The 12884-nt window shown below is 43.0% G+C and overlaps 2 protein-coding genes across 17 annotated transcripts in view; one reads left to right on the top strand and one right to left on the bottom strand.

The window, feature by feature from the left end:
* Positions 1–9340, bottom strand: part of zgc:77752 (uncharacterized protein LOC393862 homolog) — a 411733-nt gene extending 402393 nt beyond the window's left edge. The window contains exon 1 of the mRNA XM_051951419.1: positions 8933–9340. The gene's annotated coding sequence lies outside the window, so the exon portion shown is untranslated. The remainder of the gene's footprint in view (positions 1–8932) is intronic.
* mical3a (microtubule associated monooxygenase, calponin and LIM domain containing 3a) overlaps positions 1–12884 on the top strand; it is a 102807-nt gene that overhangs the window by 63450 nt on the left and 26473 nt on the right. For 10 of the 16 annotated variants that reach the window (XM_051951397.1, XM_051951399.1, XM_051951409.1 and 7 more), the window contains 6 exons: positions 481–582; positions 2820–2930; positions 7000–7186; positions 8641–8735; positions 9348–9441; positions 12019–12214. In XM_051951397.1, the coding sequence (XP_051807357.1) occupies positions 481–582; positions 2820–2930; positions 7000–7186; positions 8641–8735; positions 9348–9441; positions 12019–12214 (785 nt within the window). Of the gene's footprint in view, positions 1–480; positions 583–898; positions 983–2819; positions 2931–3373; positions 3437–3550; positions 3665–3821; positions 4080–4318; positions 4433–5262; positions 5365–6476; positions 6591–6999; positions 7187–8640; positions 8736–9347; positions 9442–12018; positions 12215–12884 lie in introns of those variants that run through there. The other 6 variants (XM_051951412.1, XM_051951408.1, XM_051951407.1 and 3 more) reach the window with 4 other exon arrangements.

Below are 12884 nucleotides of genomic sequence, written 5' to 3'. Positions count from 1 at the left end.
GGGAACAGGAGCAAAGAAAATACCCCAAACCTGCTTGGGGTTCAGAGGGTTAAATGTTCTGGAAAAGATGCTTCTGTTTTGTGTATTGCTTTAACCTCTAGAAGTCTGTGAAAATAACTGATTAGGTTTGGACAGAGGTCTTAAATGTGAGTAACAGTTTGAAGGTTTTAGAGGAAGGCTGAACAGCAGCTTGACCAGATGTGCATATTTTCCTTTGTTTCTTTCTGCTGATTTACATTCTGCATGACCTTTACTATGCAATACATGATCTCATTTTGCATGATCCTCGTCATTTCCTTTTTTGTTCAGAATGCATCTTTTCCAGCCGCTGTGACTCTGTACGTCTGTGATTCACTTCCTTCTTTTTGTTGTTCTCTCCTTGGCCTTACCTCCTCATCATGGACCATTTCATGATGCCTTGCATGGTTATTCTGGCCGTCTTACTGGCCGCTGTCGCTCATCTTTACCTGACAACAAAAGGGGGAATCTCTGCCCAATCTGGACCGCCTTTTGCCCCTTACCCCACCGCAAACCCCCGTGAAAGAGCCAGTGCGCCTGGCACCTGTCCCAGCCTGGAGAAAGGTAAACCTTATCCCCTTAGAGAGAGACTAACAACTAGACTGATCATCTAACCATATGTCCCTGTGTTGTGTCATCGTGGGGAAAGCTGCTTTGTGTTGACCTTTTCTAGTCTGAGGCTCCATTCTCTCTCTCTGTGGACAGACTGTAGATCTGTTGTGTGAGGTTTGGAAGAATTAACTCAGTAGCTCAGGTGCAAAACTGTGTGACTGTTTAACAAACAATCAAATAGCTGTGAAGCTTTGTGTGTCTGTGTGTTTGTGTCTGAGAGAGACAGAAGTCATGGCATCTCCTCCTTGCTTCCCCTGTTCTGGTTCAGAGACGCACACAGCAGCAGGAGAAGCTGAGCTTTCGCTACAAAGAAATGATCAAGTGTCAGACACTGCCCCACAGAGGGGAACAGGTATGGTTATTTACACCGGCCCTGGTAGTTCTCCAGCTCCTCCAACCCTGTTTTACATCCCATTAAGTCCAGGGTCACGCTCCTCGCAGGTGGAAGTGGATTTAAGTTCCAATCTAGATGCGGCACGAGGCGAGAGTAGCCTCAACAATACAGATGTACTCACACTGATGGATCATTTTAAATGAGCTCAGGTGTACAAAACCTTGTCGTCCGTGTCATGAGCAAAAAGTGAAACATGATTTTGCCCATTTCCTGCCTTACCTGGATGTAAAAATGGATTTATTACATAATTAGAGGTTAGTTTAATTCTGCACAACTCCATCCAGACACTATAGAAACTAGTTTTCTCAAACTGTTTAGCTGGGAATTGCCTAATTTGTGCACAAATGCAGACAACAAAAAGCAAAAAGAACACAGCCAAGGCTTCCACATTCATGTTGTGACGTCCTGCAAGACGAAGGCCGAGAACTGCCGTGTTTTTCCATATTAAAATTTCATAGAGAAGATCAGTGACAGGCCATTAAACTTTTGGTTTTGGATCGGATGTTGTCAGGTTTGTTAAGTTTGTGCAGCGGCAGCATTGCCAAGGTAAAGTAGCTGCTGATTCCAGTGATGCTAGCTCAGAGGAATACAGTATTTACAGTTATAGTAATGTACATGAGTGTGATACATGGTGATCATACTGCTGTTTTCTCTTCTCTCATCACGAGCAGTTCGCTTTTGTCGCACTTATACGGTCATTTTCTCTCAACTCTGCCATGTCATCCCTGTCACATCAGCTGCCTATCTTCATCTAACCCTCCGTTTTCCTATCCAGTGACCCCAGCAGAGTGAAAGACTGGATAAACCAAATCTATTTTCTATTTTTGATAAGCTAAGTCTGCTATAAGCCAAAATTCAACCTCATTATTAATAAGCGCAGTTAAAGTTAGGCTACGTTTTACAAAAATGACAGATTAAATCGCAACTTTGTGTCGTAAACATCGCAGGTGAAGGCAGAAACAGCATGCAGTAATTAGTTTCTAGGATGCTAGTTACTTATTTCTCTCTGTTCCATCTAAATACCGTATCCCAAATATGATAGAACGTGGGATAAGCCCAGCTGTTCTCTGCTTTACTACAGCAGTCAGCTCCACTTTCCTCCTGCTGATTCTTAGAAAGTTGTCTTTTCCGTCCTGACACCAGATTAGCCATTCACATCACACACATTGATTTAAAGCCTCAAACTCTGCTGTTTAATTCGCTGCTGTTTTTGAATTTAATCTCAATGCACACTAAGTCCCCAGCTGCTGAATGCTTTAGCTGAAAGTTGATTGGGAAAGACTGGAAATAATCTTGATAATCCTCAGTACTTTGCGATACAAAGCGTTATGGATAGAGTTTAGTAAGTCACTCTCAAACTCAGTAGTAAATCTTGTACAGTACAGTAGCTCTACTCCGTGAACTTCCACAGTTTCTCTGTGATTTAATGTACATTTTAATGAGTGGTGCAGGAGAATGTGTTAACATTCATAGAGGCATGTTTAAAAAATGGATTCTTTTACCATATACACATTGGGTGGTCTGTCTATTTTTGGATATGTGTGTGTGGAAAAGTGTGTGCCAATGTGTCAGGATTCACTGCTGGTGTAAGTAAACCTAACCAAGTGAACACAGAACTAATTCTATTCACGCACTAGATTATTAAGTTTGTGTTGAGCGTAGTCTCCCCTCCCTCTTAAAATATATTATTGTGCTGTGAGTTACAAGAAATCTGAATGTACTTTCAGTCATAGTTCATCATTTTTTTACCATCATCTCCTGTTGAATCTGCTGTTCCTGTTCCTCATCTCTCAAGGCCAGAAGTGGCGCCGACCCACTGTCCAGCTCGGGCGCTCGGAGCTGCCCAAAGAAAACCATTCTGCTTCCTACTTCCTCCTCCACCTCCTCGCTCTCTCTCCACTCAGAGGTGACGCACAGTCTGCTGTCTCTGTCTGTTTGTGTCTGTCTATCTCTAGCCGCAGATCCATGACAGACCCTTTTAGCCTCCCCCACTGTCAACTCTCTTCCCCCCTAATTACGTGTGCTGTACCTCAGATTCGGCCTCCGTAGCATAAATGAGGACAAAATGCTGTTATTCCCCAGGCGAGGTTCCTCGGGGAGGTCTCGGTCTTGTTTACTTCCCAGTGAGTGGGTGAAGCATTTGTCATTATCAGAGGAGCAGCTGGTTTTCATGCTGACGGCTTTGTTGTCGGGGTGCGATGGCTTGCAAGTAAAATCCAGACTTGGGGGACCCTCGGGTGGTTTTAACTTACTGTCAGGCGCCGTCAGAAGTTCTGCAAACAAGCTTTTCTCTAAATGAGAGTCAGGGTGTTAATGCAGTGTGTGTTTCTGCTTACTTCTGCCTTCAAGCGTGTAAATAAAAGTCCGGATGAAGAGGAACTTGAATACTACGAGAGGCCTCTGACACACGGGGTAGAGTACAGAACAGTGGAACAAATCATGCATTTCCCTTAAATTGTCGTCTTAAAAGTGTCAGCTGTTAGCTTTACACAAAACATCAAGTCTCAACAGAGCTCCCTTTGGCAGGAGGGGATGCCACTTCACCTAACCGACCCAGGACCCATCCACATACCGGGTATCCAGGAGCGGGCTGAACGCCTGATCTCCAGGTTTAAGGGCAAATCTGACAAGCCTCCGAAGGTGACCGGCATGCATGGACATTTAGTGAGAACTCGGTTTTTAGTGCTGTGCCGTTTGTTGCGGCTGTTTCTTAACCTACATGTAAAAACTGGTTTATGTGTCCAATTCTTTCATATCTAACCCCCCTCCTCTCAACCATTCCTCTCCCTTCTCGAAGCCTAAGAGAAAGCCGTCCCGTTTCTTTGTAGAGCAGTGGTACTCGTCCCGAGGCCCGGCCGTCAGTCCTGGTTCACCGCTGTCCTCTCGTGACTCGTCCACAAAGGTTCGGTTTTTGGTGCCGTGGTCTGTCATGCTGAAAATAACCTCCAGTGGAAGTTTTTACTACTAAAACACATTATTCAAAGGCTCACTTGAGTTTTTCTTATTTTATGTTTATTTTTCTCAAATGCACCTTGTTTTTTTTTGTTTTTTTTGCAACATATCTGCGCTGGATCCAGGCTTGCTAACTGCGGGGCATCGCTTTCATAGCTTACTCACTCAGGCTGTAAATTAAAGGCTGTCAGCTGCAACTTTTGAAAACAATGGCCGACTTAACCGCAATGACAAGCTGTTTAAAGGGAGGTTGTTTTTGGAAGCGGCTAAAAATGCAGAGTATAATCTCTGCTCTCCTCTTCGTACATCCCTTTGGTGATTGAGTCATCTATTTCTCTGTAGGAACCGACGAGGCCTCTGCAGTCTGACAACCAAACGCCCTTATACGTGCTTAGCATTCAGGAGAGAGCCGAGCAACTTGCATCTCAATTTGAGGGCAAGCCAGCCGGACCACAGGTGAAGCTTCCCCATTAACCCAGACAGCCGATTATCAGTGGAAATATTCATGCAACATGATTAAGAGAGAGCTTTTTTTTTGGTCAACTTTGGCCCTTTAGGAGTAAGCAACAAATTAATTTATGTAACCCCAGAGCCAAAGAGTACGGTGGCCGACAGGTGCAAAAGCGCTGCAAACACAGAAATGATCCAAAACCAAAAACTCACAAACACATAAAACACATGCAAGAAAAAAAATGTCTGAAATGATGCAGAAGCAAAGACTTACAAAATCACAAGAGATGCAAACGAAAAATGCTGCAAATATATAAAAACACACACAAACCCCCAGAACAACCGCAAGAGAAAAACGCTGCAAATTCACTTCACAACAGAAGGGCAATATTGTATAAAATAATATTGTATAAAAGATGCCAGCCAAGTAAAACATGATGCTACAACTAAATGAAAACGTACCTTTTCACACTAAAAAACATCAGACACTTTTTCTCTTGTGGTTGTTTTGGGGGTTTGTGTGTGTTTTTATGTATTTACAGCATTTTTTGTTTGCATTTGTTTTGTAATTTTGCAAGTCTGTTTCTGCATCGTTTCTGTGATTGCAGCATGTTTGTCTTGCAGCATTTTTTTCTTGCATGTGTTTTCTGTGTTTGTGAGTTTTTGGTTTTGGATCGTTTCTGTGTTTGCAGGGCTTTTGCCGTTTGCACCTATCGGCCACCATAAAAGAGGGAAATGTTACCATATACTCTCCCTGTAGATGTTTACACTGGATGACTGAGTTGAGTAGCTTCACTGTGCTTCTAACAACCCTCCTCTCTTATTGTTTCCTGGAGCCTAAGAAAAAGCCCTCCCGTTTTTTTATGGAACAATGGCACCTGGCCCGAGCCCAGAGTGCCCCTGATTCTCCCCCGTCCACCTCTGACACCCACAGACAGGTAGTTATTTCATGCCTGGAAGGAATGAAGCGTGGTCAAGCTGACACTTGTTTTTTTTTTTCGGGAAGCTGCATCACCGAAGTCGCTTAACACGCCTGAAATGGGCTTTTAATGCACGTTGGGAAACACGAACAAACTAATTCGTTAGCTGTGGTTGCTGTGATTAATATTTGGGCGAGTGATCCGTCTCTGTTTGAACAGATATCATCGTGTTGTCAGCTGGAGCCTGTTTTAACCCAGCTTTAAATTCCTCACCATTATTTTCTCTATTCCCTAGCAGTGCTTTGGATTGACAGAAATAATCATCTAGTGTAATTCCATGTCGACAGGCATGGCTCCTACTGTGGCCAAGTTAAAATTTCCCTGCTGCTCTGCAAATGTGTTCAAATCTCATCCGCAGTAATGATTGTAGTTTCCATGGCTTAGTTTTGCCTCACGCTACTGTTGACCTCAATTCTTCCCCAGTAGAGGATAAAATGACTGTTTTTTTTAGGTTTAATAGATTGAGATCTAATCCTGCTGTAGATTATTTCAGGATTGAAGCTGAAGATGGTTTCATATGCAGAATGCTCAGTGAACATGGGTGCTAGCAGAGCGGTTTTCCTGCATTGTCCTGTGCATATTTGTTGTTTAATCTGGTGCAGTGTGAGTGTTTCTTTGTGTGCATGGCTGCTGTGGAAGCACGTGTTGTAGACTTTCTATTACACAGGTTGTGTAAACACTGAGATCAGTAATCTCTTTTTCTGATGCCCCAAATCCAATAATGCTCCGTGTTGGCAAATAAATGCTCTGTGGAACTTGGTAAAGAACTTGTTTGACTGAAGCCAGAAGTTATTCTATCAGCTCTCTGGTTTGTTTTTATGAGCCGTGTTTGGTTTTTAACTAGTTAGGTGGGGAAATGCTTGATCGGTCGTGCATGGAAACATTGTTTTTTGTCGTGTTTGAATTCCCCATTAGACACTTTCTGTTTGCCTGCTGACTTTGAGCACTTGTTGCTCTTCTTACTTACACTCCTCTTCCCTCTCCTTTTCATGTTCTTTCTTCTTCATCCATCATTTCTAATGTTTGTCCGCCTGTCTTCTTTTATTTTTGTGTCCTAATGCTGTTGGTAGCGCTATGTGAGGATGTACACAGGGGGAGTTAGCTCACTGGCTGAGCAGATAGCCAGTCAGCTTCAGTCTCAGGAAGATCCCAAGCCCCCACATGCACCTGAAAAGAAGGATTTGGTAAGAACGCTGTCCGTAGGGTAGAAGGCACGTGGCTGAACCAATCGCAGCATCACTTGCCGAATTGTGTGTGTTTGTGGTTGATGAAGTGATTTTTCCATCACCGTTGAATCTCCCTGTAGCTGCAGAGTGTGTGTTTGCTAAACTACTACCTGCAGTTTGGACTGCTGTCGTGTTTCTAGATCGTCATCAGTTATCCTCACTCCGACTGATTAATAACCTTTTGACTTTCTGTATTTTGTTATCAGGTTACAAATGACCTCAGTAAGTGTTGTACGTCTGTAGCCGCCCGGCGTCAGCTTGTGGCTTGAAAATGATTGATGATACTAAGCCTCCCCCTCGTCTCTCCTCTCCCAAATGTTTCCTTTATTTCGTCTAAAGACTGATTCGATTCCGTTTCCTCCCACAGGGCTCTCTCAGGAAAGAGTTCCCTGTCAACATCGGAGGCAGCGACGTTTGCTTCTTCTGTCGAAAGCGTGTCTACGTGATGGAGAGGCTGAGCGCCGAGGGGAAATTCTTCCATCGTAGCTGCTTCAAGTGCGACTACTGTGGCACGACACTACGACTGTCCTCTTACGCCTTCGATGTGGAGGATGGTAAGAGGACAATAAACAGGGATGCCTTTTTAGTTGTTTCCTCTGTCTTAGAAGTTACACTGGAGCTGATGTGAGGCAAAAAATAAACTAAACTTATTATAGCTGAAGAATTAAGAACAGATTCTAGGTGATTTTTCTTTGCTTCTGTCACATTTTTGTTCACTGGCAATGTTATCTCTGCACCTCTACATTAATGACACAAATATGAGTGGAAGTAGAGAGAGCTCAAATATGTCTTTAGTGTACATATGGCAGAGATTTAATGCCATATATTAAAAGAACTCAATTAATTTCTTTGAATTTTTATTGTACAAAATTACCTGAATTCAACAAGGTCCCACTGGTGTAGTCAGCACAGAAAAGACTTGCATGTTAATTTGTTGACACATCGTTTGTCTCCTGTATAATCTGCTGTAATGTGTAAGCACAGCCTGCAGTTCAGCCCGATTCAGCTAAAACGTTCCTGAATTTTTGTCTCATAATTGTTGGTCGCAGCTCAGTCATTAAAGGCTTCATGGCTGCTCTGGAGAGCACAGAATTTTTTATTTTTTACAGAATATGTTAACTACAAATAGTGTATTTTTTGCACATTTTTAAAGACATATGTTAGAATAAAGTGAAGTAAGGTTCGGCTAAGTCTTCCAGCTGAAGCGCACATCACAGGTGAATAGCTTAAGGGCTATTGTAGAGCTAAAGCATCCACTCAATGTTTCTGACTCTGATACACTCTGATAAATCGGATACACTTTTAAATAAAAGCTAACAGGCTTTTCAGACCTGCTGGTGGGTTTTCGTTTAGAGGACTGAAATGCAAAGAACAGAGAAGTCTTCATTTTGACGTCTTCATTTGTGCACACAGAGCAAATAAAAGCTATAAAATGATGCACTATTGATCCATTATCCATAGATTTTGAATGTCTGCAACTTTGGTGCCATCCAGTGGGCGCATCCAACCAAACACTCCACCAAAGCCTCCCACTCCACCTATTTATCTGAACGACACAGAAACATATGACCTGAACTGCTTTCAGTCTTTCTATCATTTTTAACAGGTTTATTTATGCATTTTAATTTCATGCTATGACCACCAGACATTCATTCCAGCATCTCGTGATATTAAACGTTTAGAATTCAGACTTTCTGTGACGGTATGTTGCAGTGACCCAGGGCTGACTGCAGTCTTATGATTCCATATTTTTCCCTCTCTGGGAGGTGTCTATTGTGCTCCAGGACAGACAGCAGATTGTTCAGACTGAGTAGGTGTTTCTCAGCCCTGGGACTAAAACCCACTGATGGTCTGAAATGAGACAGAAAGGAATTTATTTTAAACACACAGTCTTCTTCTGCAGAACAGATACGATCTGTGGACTCGGCGAGGGGAAATGTGCAGAGTTTGCACTGTGCTGTAAATATTTACTGAATGTATTTGTTCATGTGTCTCTTCTGTCCTGCAGGGAAATTTTACTGCAAACCCCACTACTGCTATCGTCTGTCCGGCTATGCTCAGAGGAAGAGGCCTGCTCCCTCTCCTGCTCCAATCACGGCAAAGGTACCTGTTTTTATTTCATCCATCCATCCTCTATACACCGCTTTATCCTCACTAGGGTCGTGGGGGGTGCTGGAGTCTATCCCAGCTGACTCGGATGACACCCTGGACAGGTCACCAGTCTGTCACAGGGCTACATATACAGACACACAATCACACTCACATTCACACCGACGGACAATTTAGAGTAACCAATTAACCTCAGCATGTTTTTGGACTGTGGGAGGAAGCCGGAGTACCCGGAGAAAACCCACGCATGCACAGGGAGAACATGCAAACTCCATGCAGAAAGATCCCGGGATCAGGCCGGGATTTGAACCAGGGATCTTCTTGCTGCAAGGAGAAAGTGCTAACCACTACTCCACTGTGCAGCCCTGTTTGTATTTGCTTGATGAAATCCTGGACTAAATCAGGATTGGATGGCAAATAGTGAAAAAAAAAAAATCAATTGTGTGACCTTCAGAACAGGCTGAGATGTGAGAGGCAGAGAGCATATCGTCTTTAGGAACCTTTTATCCTGTCACCATTTGTTCTCGTGCTCTGACCTTCTAAGAGCGTTTGTGTCTTCCAGCACTTAACAGGTACCTGACATCATTTTTATCTTGACTTTTCCAGGAGAACCAGACGGCCCAAACTCCCTCTGTGACCGTAGATGCCCCCGGAAGGGCGATGGCGGCAGCAGCCCCCTCGGCCGAGCTCCAACCCTCAGGTACCCGATTTTCCTCTCTAGCTGTGATGGCTGCGCCCTGCCGCCTGGCCAAGGGCGTGGGAGTCCCGCTGCGTACCCTCCGCCGCACGCTCTCCTGGACCTGCCACCAGGTGGCACACAACCCCCTAGATTCTCCCTTCCTGTTCACCTACTGCATCTACCTCTTCTGCTGTTTCACCATCAATGTCCTGCTCAGCCTCCTCTAGCATGACTCTCTTGTCCCTTCCTTTCCCCCTTTTTCTTACTTCCTTTTACTCTTTGCCAAACTAATGTCAGTGGGATTGTATAGATTTAGATTGTACTGACTCACTGGGCCTGCAAAGTATGTGTAAATCTTGTATTTCTTTGTCTAAGTGATTGATTTATTTCTTGAAGATGAAGCATTCTTTCTGTTTTTTTGTCTTGTGATTGGCAGAGGCAGTTAAACCGTCCTCCTGCAGAATTGTTTTTGAAGAGAGAATGCTACATCTTAAATTTATTTATTTTTTCTTGGCTTGGACATTAAAGAGAGCTTTGCAGAATTCCCTTCTGCTCAGCTCTTCAGGCAGCGGTTTTAACCCTTTAGTGTAACTCTTCTCTACAGCTTTCTATTCTGATTTTATTGTGAAAAGTGGCAATAATGTTGCAGCTTCCTTGACTAAAGCAATAGATTCATAGAAGTTCATATTTATGCCTGCCTGTGTTTTTTTTAATGAAGAGCCAAGCTTTATTCCTCTGTGACTGTAACCTCCAGTGGCCTGTGACTGCTCTCTTTTAGCTCTACCTCCTCCCGTGTGACGTGTTTCGTTTTAATGCCTGCTCTGTCATGTGTTTCTTTCTCTTTCTGTAAGCTGTTTTTTCCTCTTACTGAAACTCACCGTACTGTGATCAAGTGCCTGTACCAGTGCTTTTGTGAGCTTTACCTTTCCCCCTCCTATCAGAGCATCTTAAAACTGAGAGCTCTACTAGTGCTTGAATTAGTGCCTGCGATTGGTTCTCCTGTGATTTATTTTTTTTCTTTATTTCCACTCCTCTGCCCCGTCCTCCCCCGTCCCTCACCCTCTCACCCCCTCAACAGACTGCTGCTAAGAACCACTTGTGTTTGCTAAATGTAGTGCATCTTTTCTGGAATACTTGCTTTGCATATTACAGTTTATTAATAAAATCAAGGATAAGACTGATAAGCCTCACAGAATATTAATAAGTAAGTCAAGTTTAGACCTGCTGCATTGTGCAGCAAGTGTAGTATAATGAATTAAAATGGTGACTTAATAATATTCAGATATCTTGGTAACAATGTTACTAGCATATGTAACTTTAATTATAATGTAGATTTAAGAAATAAGTTCATCTTTCTCTATTAATACACATCACTATATGTGTTTAGGTGTTAAAAATGACATCACATTTGATGATTTAATTCAGTTACTTTTAAGAACATGGTAATAAGACGTCCAAATAAAGCTTTTCGTGATCTGCTTGATGTAATTTTAATCTCTGTATCATTCATTTAGGTTAGATTTTTTTTAGCACAATTCACTTTTAAAATAAAATAATTTGAAATGCTTTAAAAGATAAACACTGGAAAGCCTAAACCAGTTCTAACTGCATTTATTTCAGTCGCTTTAGCCCTTTAATTTCAGTTTGTTTTGTTGGAAAGGTGAACCACGAGATGTAAACTTATTTCTCACTAGGCATGATTTATTTTCTTTAATTTGTTTTTTTGAAGAAGAGAAAGAGGAGCTGCTCATCTCACTCATCCACACATGATTCAGTGTCAGATATCACACATTCGTTGTTAGTGGGGCTTCATTGGGGTCATAGCATAAAGCTTTGGCAGGCATTTTGTCTTAATTGGAATTTATCTGTACTTAAAGTGAGTGAAGAGACGACAGGTGGAACATAATCCTGCAATCCTTCATTCTGCTCGTGTTAACGCATTCCCAAGTGAATTTTGGAGGGAAATTAAAAAAAAAAACAGTTTTAAGGTTTGCTTCTCAGGATGGGAATAAGGCAAGGCACCAAGCTTGTACATTTAACTTTAGTATAATGGAACTATTTTAGAGTGTTAAACCTATTTGTGTTTGTTGATAATATTTGCTGTAGGAATTTAATCTGATGCAATAAATTCAGTGATAGATCTTAAATCGGTGTGTCCTTGTCACTTTTTCCTTTCAAACTCTTATTTTGCTATAATGAGAATAAGTGATTGGACTGCAGGTGTGTGTGAAAATGCACTAGTTTCATTGTTGGATGTGTGACGGATTTGATGCTGGAGCTGATTTATTCACACACACAGTTTGTTTGCATCATCAGAGCATCAGATCACAAATAGCAGCACTGTACATTCAGTTTACTCTGGTTCATCTCCACTGAGGTACAGATGCAGTTAGAGGATGAAACATGTGCTTCTCAGTCTGTCCTCCATGGCTGCTGCTCTGGAGAGGGTGATGTTTTTCTCTGCTCCTCTTCTCTTCACTTTTGCACCCTGTTGATTCTCAGTTTGCATTTTTGTGCTCTTTTCCCTCTGCCTTCTCGCCTCCACCCCGATGCCATCATTTCACCTGGGGGGTCTCCGCATTGTGTTCCACCGTGAAGTACCGGAGGTCAACGGCCTGCAGGAGCCCAGCCTGGCCAAACGCCTTCGGGGAACTCCGGAGCGCATCGAGCTGGAGAACTATCGTCTGTCCCTGCAGAGGGAGGAGGAGCTGGAGGAGGTGCCTGAGGAGACGCTGGCGGAGCACAACCTCAGCAGTGTGCTGGACAAAGTCACAGATGCAGACCTGGGCTCCAGGTAGGATTATATCAGCCTTTATTTCATTCTCTGCTCTGTTGTGAACTCCTGATTATCTTTGGGCTAATTAGACAAAACAAGCACTCAGGGCTCTGTCCTCCTCCAAAGCTGCTCATTCCCCCACATGGCATTGTCAGGAATGCAGCATTTTTTTTATACGTTATTGATGATCAGAAATCGTGGCAACATAGAATGTGTCCATTTTAAGTATTACTTTTTGGGCATTTTTGCCTTTATTAGATAGGAAACATGAGTAGAAGAATGGGGGAGCGACCTGCAGTATGTTGCCATGAGCTCGGTTCGAACCCCTGACCGCTGTTCATATATAGCCTCTGTTCTTGGGTTGTCCATGCAGCCAGCTGAGCTATCTGGGCGCCTGTGACCATTTAATATAGATGTACCCACAAACACAATGATCTTTCTGTCATTCCAGACAAACTTACGCTGATCTTCACATAAGTCCTTTGGGCCTCTGTGAACAAGGGATTGACTGATTATCGGTCCGATCAATTATTTTGGCCGATGTTTGGCATTTATCTGATTATTGGCCGACCATTGGCAAATTGACTGCGCTATCTCAGGTCTGATGGAGCCTCTTCCCGTTTCTGTTTTACACATTCTGTTATGGTCGCCCTCATTGTTGAAGAAACCTAGTTATGAACGACAGGTT

The sequence above is a fragment of the Acanthochromis polyacanthus genome, chromosome 8 (assembly GCF_021347895.1).
Source record: "Acanthochromis polyacanthus isolate Apoly-LR-REF ecotype Palm Island chromosome 8, KAUST_Apoly_ChrSc, whole genome shotgun sequence".
NCBI classification, from domain to species: domain Eukaryota; kingdom Metazoa; phylum Chordata; class Actinopteri; family Pomacentridae; genus Acanthochromis; species Acanthochromis polyacanthus.
Note: the sequence above shows the minus strand (reverse complement) of the source record. Positions and strands in the feature narration are given on the sequence as shown.